Below are 13,474 nucleotides of genomic sequence, written 5' to 3'. Positions count from 1 at the left end.
GTAAAACTCTACCCTGAACTTCACCAGGATGAGTTGATGTACATGTTAAGGAAGCTGCTGCTTAATATTGGAGACCTCCCAGCGCAGACATCCCACATCCTTTTCAACTACCTGGTAAGTGTGCGGGCAAAACCTATCATTCATCTTTGACTTGTCTCAAATCCATTCCTTTCCTTTTAGGTGGGCTTAATCATGTATTTTGTGCGGACCCCGTGCGAGTGGGGGATGGATGCCATCTCAGCTACCCTCACCTTCTTGTGGGAAGTGGTGGGCTATGTAGAAGGGCTGTTCTTCAAGGACCTAAAGCAGACCATGAAGAAAGAGCAGTGTGAAGTAAAGCTGTTGGTCACTGCGTCAATGCCGGGTGAGTTTGAGTGAGAATTCATTCATTAATTTTCTGAGCGGCTTATCCTCACAAGGGTCGCTGCCTGAGGTTTCACTTTTAGTCCAAATAGGTTAGATGTCTGTCATTTTCAATGTAAAGCTAGTGACTCAAAGTCAATATTATTGAGTGGTTAGCACAGGGGTGGGAAATTGGTCCTCAAGGGCTACTGTGGGTGCAGGCTTTTGTTCCAACTGATCCAGCACAGACACTTTGACCAATGAGATTTCTGCAGAAAAGAAGAAGCACCTGACTGCAATCCACTGATTGCACTTGTAGGACACCAGATTGGTAAAAAGGAGTTCTGATTTTGGGTTGGAATGAAAACCCACACCTACTGTGGCCCTTTGTGGAATAGTTTGCCCAGCCCTGGGTTAGCCTCACATTCTGAAATCAAGGGTTGAATATATGGGAATTGCTAGCTGGCTATGATTACTCTTTTTTTTCAATAGCATGTAATATATATTATTAGTTTAAAATTACATTGTTTTCTGCCCCTAAATCATGATGTTGGTATTTTGAGATTGAGTAAAAACATTTTTTTTAGTTCTTGTTGTAACAAGTTTGAGGAGACCTAGTTTTTCTTCTCTTTGCTGCAGGAACCAAGACTCTGGTAGTGCACGGGCAGAACGAATGTGACATCCCGACACAGCTGCCGGTCCATGAAGACACACAGTTTGAAGCTTTGCTTAAGGTGACCCATTCAACTCAACGGATCATCAGTTTATAAGACATTGATCGTCTTCCTCTCAACCAGGAATGCCTGGAGTTCTTCAACATTCCAGAAGCTCGGTCAGCACATTACTTTCTTATGGACAAACGGTGGAACCTCATCCATTATTCTAAGGTAACACAGAAACTGTAGTGTAGTAGTGTTTTTAAAGCGTCAGTGTTGTTTTAAAGTAGTGTATATATTTTTTTCCTCCTACAGACATATGTAAGAGATATTTACCCCTTTCGGAGGTCAGTCTCACCACAGCTCAACCTTGTCCACATGCTGCCAGAGAAAGGACAGGAGCTTATTCAGAAACAGGTTCCGTCAACGTTCCATGAATTGTGCAAGTTGTGCCCTATTGCTTTCTCTTTTTCTCATCTGTTACGATTCTTTTTGTTTCTAGGTGTTTTCCCGCAAACTTGAGGAGGTTGGCCGAGTGCTCTTCCTCATCTCCCTCACTCAGCATATGCCAGCTGTTCATAAACAGTCCCACGTCTCACTGCTCCAAGAAGACCTGCTCCGCCTGCCATCCTTCCCGAGAACTGCCATTGATGCTGAGTTCTCTTTATTTAATGAGCAACAGGGTTTGTCTGCTTTTATATTATAATAATTCCCTATTTCAAATGTTTTAGAACAAGAACTATAAGGAAAAATTATTTGTTTACACACTGCCAAATAATTGTTAATATTAAAACAATCACATAGCAGTTAATTCCTCAATCATATAATTGAACTAAAGCATATATTTGATGCTATTGTACTACTTGATTGATATTAAAAGCCAAAAGAAAAACAAAAGGCCAATAATTTCATTCAAATGTTTGGAATTTTAATCATCAAAAGTATTCTTTCGCATTGATTAGAATGGCGTCGTTGCCTTTTAGGTAACGAGCTTTTCGGCTTAGACACCCTTCATAAGGTGTTGTGGATCAAACTCCTGGAAGAGATGTTCTTGGGAATGCCCAGCGAGTACCCGTGGGGAGATGAGATGATGCTGTTCCTAAATGTTTTTAACGGGGCGTTGTTGCTACACCCGGAAGACAGCGCCCTTGTCAGGCAGCACACAGCTACTGCAATCAACACTGCAGTACACTTCAATCACCTGTTCTCACTGAGCGGCTATCAGTGGATCTTGCCCACTATGCTACAGGTATGTAGGGAACCTGAAAGATAAATTCAAGAGTAGGATTTTCAGAGAGAACACAAATATCTAGACCAGGGGTCAACCTCTTTGACAGAGAGAGCCATAAACAATTCATCTTTTCCAATGTTATTTCTAGAGAGCCATTCTCAGAATTGAAAAGCAAAAATACATGAAAATGTGATTTTTTTTTTTGTCATTTCACCAATTTTAAAGTACAAAAAGCCCCTGAATTCTTTTGACAACATTGTTATGCTGTTGCTAATAAATCAGTATCATGACACCATGCATGCAGAAGAGTAATAAAAACAAAATTATGATGAAAGAGGTGTTAGAGGTAATGTCAACGCCACAGTGACGCTCTATTGGTGCGTTCGGGACTCAGCTCTCTCACCACTGATTTCCATATTTTACCTCACAGGTTAGTGGAGAGCCATATGGACCCATGAAAAGAGCCACATCTGGCTCCCGAGCCATAGGTTCCCTACCCCTGATCTAGACAAAGGGCTGGATTTTGAAAAGATTTACATGTATACCAAAATGCTATTCTGGCAGGTGTATGCGGACTACGAGGGCAATCCTTTATTGAGACAAGGGATCGAATTCTGCTGTCGCCAATTCTACATACTCCACCGCAAGCCCTTCATCCTGCAGTTGTTTGCCAGTGTAGCACCGTTGCTAGAATTCAATGTGAGACCCCACAGCTACATTACTTCTAATAACTGTACACTTGGAGATACTGTTTTGTTTTAAAAATTAAAACAAAATTCTTTCCTGACTACAGACCAACACCAGTAGCGGACTCTCCAAGGGAGTGTCAGCTCAGTGTTTGTTCGACCTTTTGATCTCTCTGGAAGGTGAAACTCAGGATGCTCTGGATGCGCTGGAGCTGGTCAAGGCTGAGAAACCACTGCGGTCTCTGGGTAAAACTCTTCATTTTGCAGATCTAATTAAAAAACAAATGGGTTATCCAGATCAAATATAAGGTAACAGAATTGTATTAAACATTGAACTTGGAAGAAATTTGGCTTTCAACAATAAAAAAAGCAAAATGTAATCTTTTTTCATCACCTTTTGTAGTCACGTTTTTAATAAAAGAGATTTGAAAATGTCAAATAAAATCAACAGCGTATATTCTGTTGCAGATTTCTGCTACGGTAATGAAGATTTGGCCTTTTCGATTAGTGATTCTATCAAGCTGTGCGTCACCGTGGCTGCCTATGCACCTGAATCCTTCAGAAGGTAAAGAATTTCACTCTGTGAAATGTTAATTTGTGTTGGGTATCAGTTTTTGTGAATGTGTCTTCTTTGATCAGTCTCCAAATGTTGATGGTGCTCGAGGCCCTAGTTCCATGTTATCTCCAGAAGCTGAAGAACAACACAATGACCATGGAGTCAGCCTCGGCGGCCAGGGATGAGATTGCAGCTATTGCTGCTTTAGCCACATCCTTGCAAGCACTGCTCTACAGCTCAGAGGCCCTTACAAGGTCTAAAGTTATCCAGTTATATTGGTTTGCATTCATTTTCCACAAAGGCATTGCAATACAAGGGTATTATGATGTCTTTGTGGAAAAATAATACCCTGACTTGGCTTATTTTAGCAATTTGGGGATTTAGGATTCCTTGTCTTAAATTTATGAGACTGTAACGTTGCTTTTTTCATTTGGTTTGTAATTGAGGTGAAATTTGTCTTCAACTTCATGGGTTGATGGCACTTGCCTGTTTGTATCTAGAAATTTTGAAAACTTACTGTTCAATTTTTGTTGTTTTTAAAAGAAAAGCACACTGGCATTGTATGCGATCATGGGACATGCATTTGGGCACAAATAAGGAAGGGAGATATGGAGTTGAACACAATTGGATTAAAAATTTGGGTTAAAACTAATTATGTTATTGATAAAATAATCTTTGGAGTCTTCATTTTTTAATTTATGGAGGAATATATTCAGAAGAAAACCTTTTTTTATGTTATTCAAAAATGGGACATCCTTAACTGCAAAAAGTGTTGAAAAAATGATTTCTGCATGTTAGAAAATAGGCCAAAATAATCATACTTGGGAATTGTTTGATTTACGTATTTATTCTGATTAAACAAAGAAAATCAATTTGCCTTCGTAGGGAGGAATAGGAATATTTCCTTTTGAAAAATTAAAATTCCATGGATTTGGACAATTCAAAGTTTAACAAGATTTTTGTGTTAAGTAAATAGTGTGCTAATACGGTGTGACTTTGCAAGATTGAACTTGACTTGAACTTAGTAATGACTTGACTCAATTTGACTTCAGAATTTTGACATCTACGAGTAACAAAAAAGTGTGTTTGCAGGCCCATGACGGCACCACAGATATCTCGTTGTGATCAAGGACATAAAGGAGGAACCACTGCCAATCACACCATGTCAGGTGGCGTCAACACGAGGTCAGAATACATTTCTTTAAAAAAAATTTTTTTAATTAAAATCAGAACTTGATTTAATAGTGAATTTTCACAATATGCTGAATATTATCTTGCAACAGAACGAATCAGTAAAAGGCTGTAGTAGCAGTCAAGGGTGTCAAAATCATTTCGATAAGAACTTGCAAGTTGGGTAACCCTGGATGGGTTCTTTATTCATATCACTCAGGGACAACCTCCACCTACTGGAGGAGGGTCAGGGCATGCCACGGGAAGAGCTGGATGAGCGCATCGCAAGGGAGGAGTTCCGTCGACCACGAGAGTCCTTGCTGAACATCTGCACGGAATTTTATAAGCACTGCGGCCCACGTCTGAAGATCCTGCAAAATGTAGCCGGTGAGCCACGGGTGACAGCGCTGGAGCTTCTGGACATGAAGTCCCACATGAGGTGACTCAAACCCCAACTCCATCTGCCGTGCACAAAATTGCTAAATAGTGTAAAGACAAAATTGTAGTACCGTGGTACTTCGACATACGTGTGCCCCGACATACGAGCAATTTGAGATACAAGTTAAATTTTGAGCAAATATTTATCTTGAGATAAAAGACACATTTTGATATACGAGCAGAAAGCGGACGCGAGAGGCTGCTCATAAGAACATCATGGGCACTGTCTTTCTGGTCGCAACTCCCTCGTGTAATGTCTCTGGTCGCAACTCGCTCGTGTAATGTTTCTGCGAGGACTGGGCGGAGCGTTGCATTTTTTCAGTGTTTTTTTTTCCGTTAGTCAGTGCGAATGGCGTATATACTACTTCTCGTTGGCAAGTGGTCGTGCGTTATCCTATTGTGAGGACATTTGTGTGCATCATTTGGGGAATATTTTGAAGGGAATACAAAAGCAAACAACCCTCGATAGGTTGCATGTGAAAGTCAGGGTGGAGGCAGGGCAAATAGAGCCAACCCGGCCGGGAGAAGAAAGGTATCAAAATTTAAAACAAAATTAGAATTAAGTTTAGTGTAAGGTTAGATTAAACTTATTTTTGAGTGTGTCTGCATCGTAATCAAAGTTCATTTAAATTTGTTTATGTTACGAGCGCGTTGCCGTGCAAAAAGTCCCCCCCTCTCTCTCTGTCCGTCTCTCTCCCCTCTGCGAAATCCGTCTAATTTTAATAATATTAAACACATTTTAGTAGTATTAAACCACTAGTTATTTGTTACTTTGTTAATAGATGGCGAATTAGAACAAATAAAAATGTTTTTCCAATCCAATATCCTGTTTTTGGTGTTTTTTCAGAGGGTTGGAACGAATTAATTTGTTTTTAGTTCATTTCTATGGGAAACGTTCGTTTGAGTTACGAGAAAATCGACATACGAGCTCAGTCCCTGAACGCATTAAGCTCGTATCTCGAGGTACCACTGTATATGGAGCGTTTGTGTTTTTTCTGTCCCAGGCTGGCCGAGATCGCCCACGCCCTCCTGAAGCTGGCGCCGTACGACACCCTGACCATGGAAAGTCGAGGCCTGCGCCGTTACATCATGGAGATGCTGCCCATCACCGACTGGTCTTCCGAGGCCGTGCGCCCCGCTCTCATCCTCATCCTCAAGAGGCTCGACCGCATGTTCAACAAGATTCACAAAATGCCCACGCTCAGGTGCGCTCGCCCACAGGCATTGTGCACCAGGTCTGTTCAATCCCACTTTTACTTTCTCTGTTTACACGTGAGTGTATCGTGCTGTCACAGTGCAGTGGTGTGTACGGTAGATATGCGGCTTCTTGGCACTGTCCTGTCGCACTTGCCTAAGTGGGTGCTGTCCCCCGTGTGCGATGCTGTCATGTGTTTTTGTGCGGCCACACGTAGGTAGCCCGTCGGGTCAAGTCTTCTGCCATGAAACTTTTTCATTTTATGCCGATTAGAAAGAAAACCGTTTGGATCAGATTCCTATTCATAATGGGCAAAAGTACACGATACTGACCAATTGTTGCAGTAGAAATTGTTTCAGTAATTAGAAAGTCTCAGTAACGGATATTGTTATGGATTGTTTTATAGTGGGCGGCATGTCCGCCTCACGCATTTCCTGTCTGGAGCGGGCATGTTCTTCCTTCTCTGTGGGTTTTCCCCGGGTACTCCTATTTCCTCCCACATCCCAAGAACGTGCAGGGTAGGCTAGGTGAACACTCTAAATTGTCCCTAGGGATGAGTTTGAGCATGAATGGTTTTTCATCTCCTTGTACCCTGCGATTGACTGGCAACCAATTCAGACTGTGATCTGTCTGCTGTCCACAGTTAGTTAGGATAGGCTTCAGCACCCCCAGACCCTGGAGGGTAAGAGATAAAATCAATGAATAGTTTATATTGTATGTCTCGTCATAGCTCTAGTACAGTATTAATTACTATTTTCTGATGTTTGACAATAGATACCCAACAATGAAGTCATTTCCTTTCATACATTGAGGTCAGTGAAATGGAGAGTATAAAAGTTCATTTCTTCAACTTGATCCAAGTTCTGATCCAATTCTTTCGGTACAAAGATAGCTATAATGGTATTCATAGTTTACATCAGGGGTGCCCATTACGTAGATCCCCAAGGAACTATTGGTAGATCGCATGACAATAACATTTTGATCCCTCCCTTCTGACGATTTCCTTCACTAGGCTCTTATGAATTTGGCACGTCCGCAGTAAGCTTTAGCGTGAATCAAGAGTGGATTTTCACCCCATCCCTGCTACTCCCATACATGTTGACAGAGTCTAATGTGAGGTATATCGTTACATAATTGCTGAGCTTTGTCAGTGGCCTGTAAAAAAAAAAGATAGATTGTGGAAGGTTAGCTTCTTGAAAAGTTGATCTTGGAGCAAAAAAGTTGAACACCCTTGCAGTAAGTCATCTGTGATACCTTTCTACAAATGTGGTATGTTAGAAGTGCAATCAGTGGTTTGCACTCAGGGGGTTCTCGTTTCAGCACAACCCGCATTGGTTAAAGGTGCACCCGCACGCAGCGGCCCTTCAGGGCAGCTTTTGCCCACCCCTGAATTGTAACCCTAACAACAAAGTAGATCGCGGGAGGTTGGCTTGTTGAAAAGTAGATCTTGGAGAAAAAAAGTGTTCGCGCCCCTGATTTTACGGCATTAAAGCAGTGTGATTAGGTGGATAAATACACTTTGCATTTGCTTGGGACATCTAAAAGTTCTTTCACGTTCATTTCAACAGTACAAAATTACAGCCAATTTCATAAGTAGTCTTTCATGAAATACTACATTATTTGTTTGTCTTTTGAATGACTGGGATGACAAATGATTATTTTCTGTAACACAATAGACAAACTACACAATGACACTTTTGCTCTTTAACATCGCATCCATGGAAGGTCTACAAACAGGAAAATAACATAGAGAACTGCAATTTTTAAGATGGATAAAATTACAGTTCCATGACCTAGACTAGACCCACATGCTGTGTATATCCGACCATGGCCTGTTGCTGTACTGTATGCTACGTTTGTGAGCTTTTCCGGCTTGGCGCGCCAGTGTGGGTTTGATTGATAACAAAGGGAATCGTACAAACTGTGGGTATCTTGCAGCATTCGTGTGGTCTAACTGTGTGTGCATGGCGGTGGGTGGGATGGTGGCGGCCTGCGCTGTGGTTTTCCAGGAGACAGGTGGAGTGGGAAGCAGCCAGCAACCTGATTGAGGGCATCTGTCTGACTCTCCAGCGACAATCAATTATCTCCTTCCTCCCGCACCTTCGCTCGCTCATCAACGTCTGCGTCAACCTGGTACGAAAAGCACTAGCTGGTGTTTGCACATGAGAAATGGGCATAAAGGCTTAATCTGGACTATGAACTGAGTTTGAGAGTGGGCTACTTTATTGCTGTCAGGTTATGGGTGTGGTGGGTCCATCCAGTGTGGCAGATGGGTTACCTCTGCTACACCTCAGCCCTTACCTCTCCCCGCCACTCCCCTTCAGTACAGCGGTGGTCCGCCTGGTCGCTTTGCAAATTCAGGTAGATCTTATTTCGTATCACGCAGGGATTCAAATTGCATTTGTCCTCTGTTTCGTTTTGAGGTTTTGTTGGGAGTTGTGATTTAATATTATTTCTTATAGGCTTTGAAAGAAGACTTCCCTCTGAATCATGTGATATCACCTTTTACCAATCAAGAGAGGCGAGAGGGGATGCTGCTAAATCTGCTCATTCCCTTCGTGCTCACTGTTGGGTCTGGAAGCAAAGGTACAAGTTTGTGCTTATAGTTTTTTTTTCAGGTTTAGGCTTGTACTTCCTGAATACAACTCGAGACAAAAAAACTTGGAATGACGTGATGATATTCCTGATAGACAGCCCCCACCTTGAGCAGCCGGAAATCGTTCTGCTGCTGCAGACGGTCATCAATATTCTGCTGCCGCCCCGCATCATCTCGACGTCCCGCACCAAGAACTTCATGCTAGATGCTTCCCCGGCTCACTGCTCTACCCCCGGTGATACGGGAAAGGACCTCCGCAGAGAGGGTTTGGCTGAGTCCACAAGCCAGGCAGCATATCTAGGTACTAATTGACCAAGGGTGGTCTTAGCCAAGTTTTACATTCTCAAAGATATGAGAATTTATTCAGGATTTAAAGAAACACCGTTCTATTCTGCCACCATGCTCACTTGCTTTTCTCCATCCGCAGCTCTAAAAGTGGTTTTAGTGTGTTTCGAGCGTTCTCTCGGAAACCAGTGGTACCGTCTGAGTTTGCAAGTGAAGGAGATGGCTCTCAGGAAGGTGGGCGGTCTGGCCTTCTGGGACTTTATTGACTTCATCGTGCGAACCCGCATCCCCATCTTTGTCCTACTGAGGCCCTTTATACAGTGCAAGGTAAAAGAACAGTGCCATATTTCCTTCGTTTGTTTCACTCCTAGTGCCGTCACCACCATTTTTACTTCGTATTTAGCTATTGACGCAACCGGCAGACTCCCAGGAAGAGATCACAGCACGTCACCATATCGCCGACCAGCTAGAGCGGCGCTTCATCCCGCGACCTCTGTGCAAGAGCTCGCTGTTTGCAGAATTCAACAATGAACTCAAAATCCTCAAAGAGGCTGTGCACAGCGGCTCTGGTCAGACAGTTTCACTGCCACGGTTTTACCGGTCTCCACCTCTCATGTTTCCAACCAAGCTCTTTACCTACATGCAGCGTACCAAGGAAAGACGTCCATCAGCACTGTGGGCACCTCTACGTCGGCCTACCGCCTCAGTTTGGCCACGATGTCACGCTCCAACACGGGTACTGGCACAGTTTGGGAACAGGACAGCCAGCCGTCACGCCAGCCATCACAGGACACGCTCAGCCGCACTGATGAAGATGACGAAGAGAGTTAGAGACATTTTACCTTCACTTATTGTCCAAACACCGAACATTCTTAACTTTTTGTGAATTACTTTTCATTTGCTGTATTTATGATGTGGTGCATTCTCCCTCCAGATGACTCCATAAGTATCCCCAGTGTAGTGAGTGAACATGAGGCCTTTTTGCCCAGACTGATATCAGAACGCCGATTCTCCAGCCATGCCACCGGCTCAGCCACTCTGCAACCTGAAGCACCGCGCAGCACAATGCTTCCCAGCCACAGGTAACAATGTATACACTATGTATTACAATGTGAGCAGGCCAGGATATGTTTTTGTCAGTTTATCAAAAAAATACTAGTGCCCACAAAAAGAAAAAAAAACCAGTCACTTTACTCAACTCCTGTTTTGTAGGTAAAATGAAAATGGATTTTTCCTATTTAGCTTAGACTTTTTCTCTCATCGTGTTAAAGGTAGGTGTCTCTTTTGATTGTGAATGGCACGCCGTTATTTTCGCTCTACTTCATGTACCTAGTGGGAGTTAGTCTATTTGAAAACATTGGATCCAAACGGCAAACCAGTGTCTCTTATTTGTATAACTGCACCTTTCTAAGCCCTTACTTTGGGCTCCTCAGTTTTTACTCATTGAATGCCATTGACAGAACTGGACATTGAAAAATATGTCAAATGCAGCTTTCATTCATAGAAACCATTTACTAAAATTACGGAAACAATCTTGTTATTTTGTGCTGATAAATAATATTGTGGCTCTGTTGCTCGGGATGCAAGGTAAAATACTTCTACTTCCCTTCTTAGAAACTAACAGAAAAGTGGAATGGGTAAAATTGAAGACAAATATCCTGAAACTTGGTCAAGCCACTGTTTCAATGTTTCAGTAGCGGCCGTTTGACTGTTTGATGCGCTTCCCTCGTGAGTTAAAAAGTATAAAATAAAATTCATGGCACACATTTATAACTTCCCTTTAGCAAACAGTGAATAAGTTTTACACAGGTTACATATGCATGGGAGCGAGGCGATGGCATAGTGAGCCTGAATGCGGAGCTGCAGGTTCAGTAGCTGCCGTTTGTGAAGTTAGCAGGGCTAATAAGATGGAAGTCAACATGACAGATGGTTACACTGGAAATGATAAAACTAAAGTCAGACATTAATAAAAGAGAGCAGGATGTAGTGTTTCCCAACTGAAGTAAACTTTGACATTTGTAATTTATATATAAACATTACTTCCAAACAGCTGTTTCAGTGTGTACCACAAAGTAATTGACTAGGCAGCTCTTGATGAGAATGTTTGAAAAGCAGCAGTCCTGTTAATCACTATCCCCAGCTAGAGGTGATGCGCTGTGCTACTGGATGTGAACTTAAATGCGTCAACTCCCGTTCTCCCCCTCCGCCTCCCTCCCTTTTTACAGTGAACCCAATGTGCTAGATGAGTCGCAGGGCCTTCTGCAGGAGGGCAACCTCTCTAGGTACAGTGCCCCCCCACCCTCTTTCTATGTGTGTCCGGTGCATCTGTCCAGCAATTGGAGGGGCTCAGCCTCCTGTACTAGCTGCCTCTCCGTTTGATCACTCATCCGCATCCAGTCCAGTCACCTCGGCCAATCACACTTCTCCCCACCTACCTGTCTTTCTCTCCATCTCTGTCGGTAAAGTGCGCATATGTCTCTGTCCCCTCTCCCCGAGCTCCGCACTGACCCTCATCTTCAGCTCATCAGCTGCGCTATCCTAACCAGGCTTCCCATCCCCCACCAAATATAAACGTACATCTTTGAGATTCCTGGGGTCAGGGTGCTGTGATCCTTTTTTCTATTAGCTGTGGGTATTTCCAGCCATCATCGGTGCCATGGTGTCTCACATTGTTTACATGTCTATCAGGCTTCTCGCTGATCAAATTGGGAGTCCAACTCTGGATACCAATCTGTGGGGGAAATGGGTGGACTGTGGTAGCAAGCCCAACGCAAGTTGGCCTTTTTTCTCTTCTGAAAGGAATCCCATACAAATTAGAATCCTTATTTTCCAGATAAAGTGCATATAAGGTTGCTACTCCAGCCCCCCTCCATCCCTTGTCGTGTATAGTAAACTATGTGTTGTGGAGTGAGTAGATTAGCAATGGTGATCAGGGAGATGCTGCAAGGGTGGCCCAGCTGTCCCTTTTGTATTGTTTTGTTTCTTTTTGGCTGATTTGCATCTTTGTGCCACACGTTGACTATATGTATATTTACATGTTTTGGCTAGGGTTGCCAGCATACAGAGTGAACCCGGCCAGCAAAACTTACTCATTCAGCCTCCACTAGGAAGGAAAAGAGGCCTCAGACAGGTACAAGTTTTAGTTGCATCATACAACGTTTTATAACACAAGTTTACACTCAAGTCAAAACAAAAAAATCGTCCAAGTGATGCCTCACGCCTTGAAAAACTTGCAATGTATCACCAGTTTCCCCATGGGTCCATTCCAAAGCATGTATTACACATTTCTTGGAAAAATATATTTTGTATTTTCACAATAATTCCACACAAATGATCAAGCACCCCATCCCTTTGTGATGCACTAATTGTCAAATTTAGTGAGATTAAGATTATGATACAGTGGTTTACTGAGGGACTCACCACTTGACAGATTTTCTTTTTTCTTTCTCTTTTTCTTCTCTTTTTACCCTGCAGCTACGGCGCCCACTGTTGTCCATACCAAAGACTGAGCCACGTGGTCGTTCAGGAGCTCGTCTTTCCACAACTCGCAGGAGCATCCAACCCAAAAACAAGCCCATGGGTAACCGCATGTATCTTCAGAAACACATGGAGAATACTAAACACGTCAAATTAGTGGTCAATTTTAAATTGTGCATCAAATTTCAGCAGTTATACATACCAACAAAGTTGTGGTAGTGAACTCACCTGTCCCCTTTCACACACCATGTCTGTTCCAATGTTTGTTGTATCACCGGACACCAAACTGACATTTATCACTCTGTTTTGTCTCATGCCTTTTGTTTCAAATTAAAGAAACTTTATTGGACTGTGAAGGTGAGACTCACCCCTTAACCTTCCCTCCTCACCCTGCAATAGCCCACCCCTCTATCTGCAACCTCACCCAGTAGGGCGCTCTGCATGTCTGTCTTGCACCCCTTCCAAGCCCCCACCTTCTGCCCTTGCCTACTTTAGTGGTGATGATGTGCTAGGAAGTTAGTGACTTTCACAATGTGCAACCGTGGCAATGTTCTGAAGCGTGTGTGCGTCCTTGTGTGCCTCCAGCAGCGCAAGGAGACCAAAAGAGATCCGTCACCTTCACGGAAACGCAGAGCCAGCAAACGTGTTCCGGAGCTGGGAAGCCTTCCAGTCCCAGTGGTAAAGATGTTATAGCTGAGGGCAAGAAGACCAACATTGCCACATCCAAGCCCCCCATGCTCGAAGTGCCCTCTGCCTCATCGGCCACTGTCATCGCTGACCTGCACAGCCCAGCCAAAACACAAGTAACAAACATTTGACTCTATTGTTTATTTATTTATATA

At 43.2% G+C, this 13,474-nt stretch overlaps 1 protein-coding gene across 25 annotated transcripts in view; it reads left to right on the top strand.

Annotated features, from left to right (window-relative positions):
* unc80 (unc-80 homolog (C. elegans)) overlaps positions 1-13,474 on the top strand; it is a 43,191-nt gene that overhangs the window by 28,134 nt on the left and 1,583 nt on the right. For 14 of the 25 annotated variants that reach the window (XM_077593412.1, XM_077593661.1, XM_077593571.1 and 11 more), the window contains 27 exons: positions 28-114; positions 181-364; positions 982-1,076; positions 1,140-1,229; positions 1,314-1,415; positions 1,501-1,681; positions 1,982-2,247; positions 2,794-2,928; positions 3,023-3,161; positions 3,384-3,480; positions 3,555-3,725; positions 4,564-4,656; positions 4,862-5,080; positions 6,084-6,314; positions 8,284-8,407; positions 8,510-8,635; positions 8,737-8,860; positions 8,965-9,171; positions 9,298-9,482; positions 9,559-9,724; positions 9,802-9,981; positions 10,090-10,237; positions 11,381-11,437; positions 12,204-12,285; positions 12,630-12,735; positions 12,969-12,989; positions 13,218-13,435. In XM_077593412.1, coding sequence (XP_077449538.1) covers positions 28-114; positions 181-364; positions 982-1,076; positions 1,140-1,229; positions 1,314-1,415; positions 1,501-1,681; positions 1,982-2,247; positions 2,794-2,928; positions 3,023-3,161; positions 3,384-3,480; positions 3,555-3,725; positions 4,564-4,656; positions 4,862-5,080; positions 6,084-6,314; positions 8,284-8,407; positions 8,510-8,635; positions 8,737-8,860; positions 8,965-9,171; positions 9,298-9,482; positions 9,559-9,724; positions 9,802-9,981; positions 10,090-10,237; positions 11,381-11,437; positions 12,204-12,285; positions 12,630-12,735; positions 12,969-12,989; positions 13,218-13,435 — 3,834 coding nt within the window. Of the gene's footprint in view, positions 1-27; positions 115-180; positions 365-981; positions 1,077-1,139; positions 1,230-1,313; positions 1,416-1,500; positions 1,682-1,981; positions 2,248-2,793; positions 2,929-3,022; positions 3,162-3,383; positions 3,481-3,554; positions 3,726-4,563; positions 4,657-4,861; positions 5,081-6,083; positions 6,315-8,283; positions 8,408-8,509; positions 8,636-8,736; positions 8,861-8,964; positions 9,172-9,297; positions 9,483-9,558; positions 9,725-9,801; positions 9,982-10,089; positions 10,238-11,380; positions 11,438-12,203; positions 12,286-12,629; positions 12,736-12,968; positions 12,990-13,217; positions 13,436-13,474 lie in introns of those variants that run through there. The other 11 variants (XM_077594040.1, XM_077593962.1, XM_077592601.1 and 8 more) reach the window with 7 other exon arrangements.

This window comes from Stigmatopora argus, chromosome 1 (assembly GCF_051989625.1).
Source record: "Stigmatopora argus isolate UIUO_Sarg chromosome 1, RoL_Sarg_1.0, whole genome shotgun sequence".
In the NCBI taxonomy this organism is placed as follows: Eukaryota; Metazoa; Chordata; class Actinopteri; order Syngnathiformes; family Syngnathidae; genus Stigmatopora; species Stigmatopora argus.
Note: the sequence above shows the minus strand (reverse complement) of the source record. Positions and strands in the feature narration are given on the sequence as shown.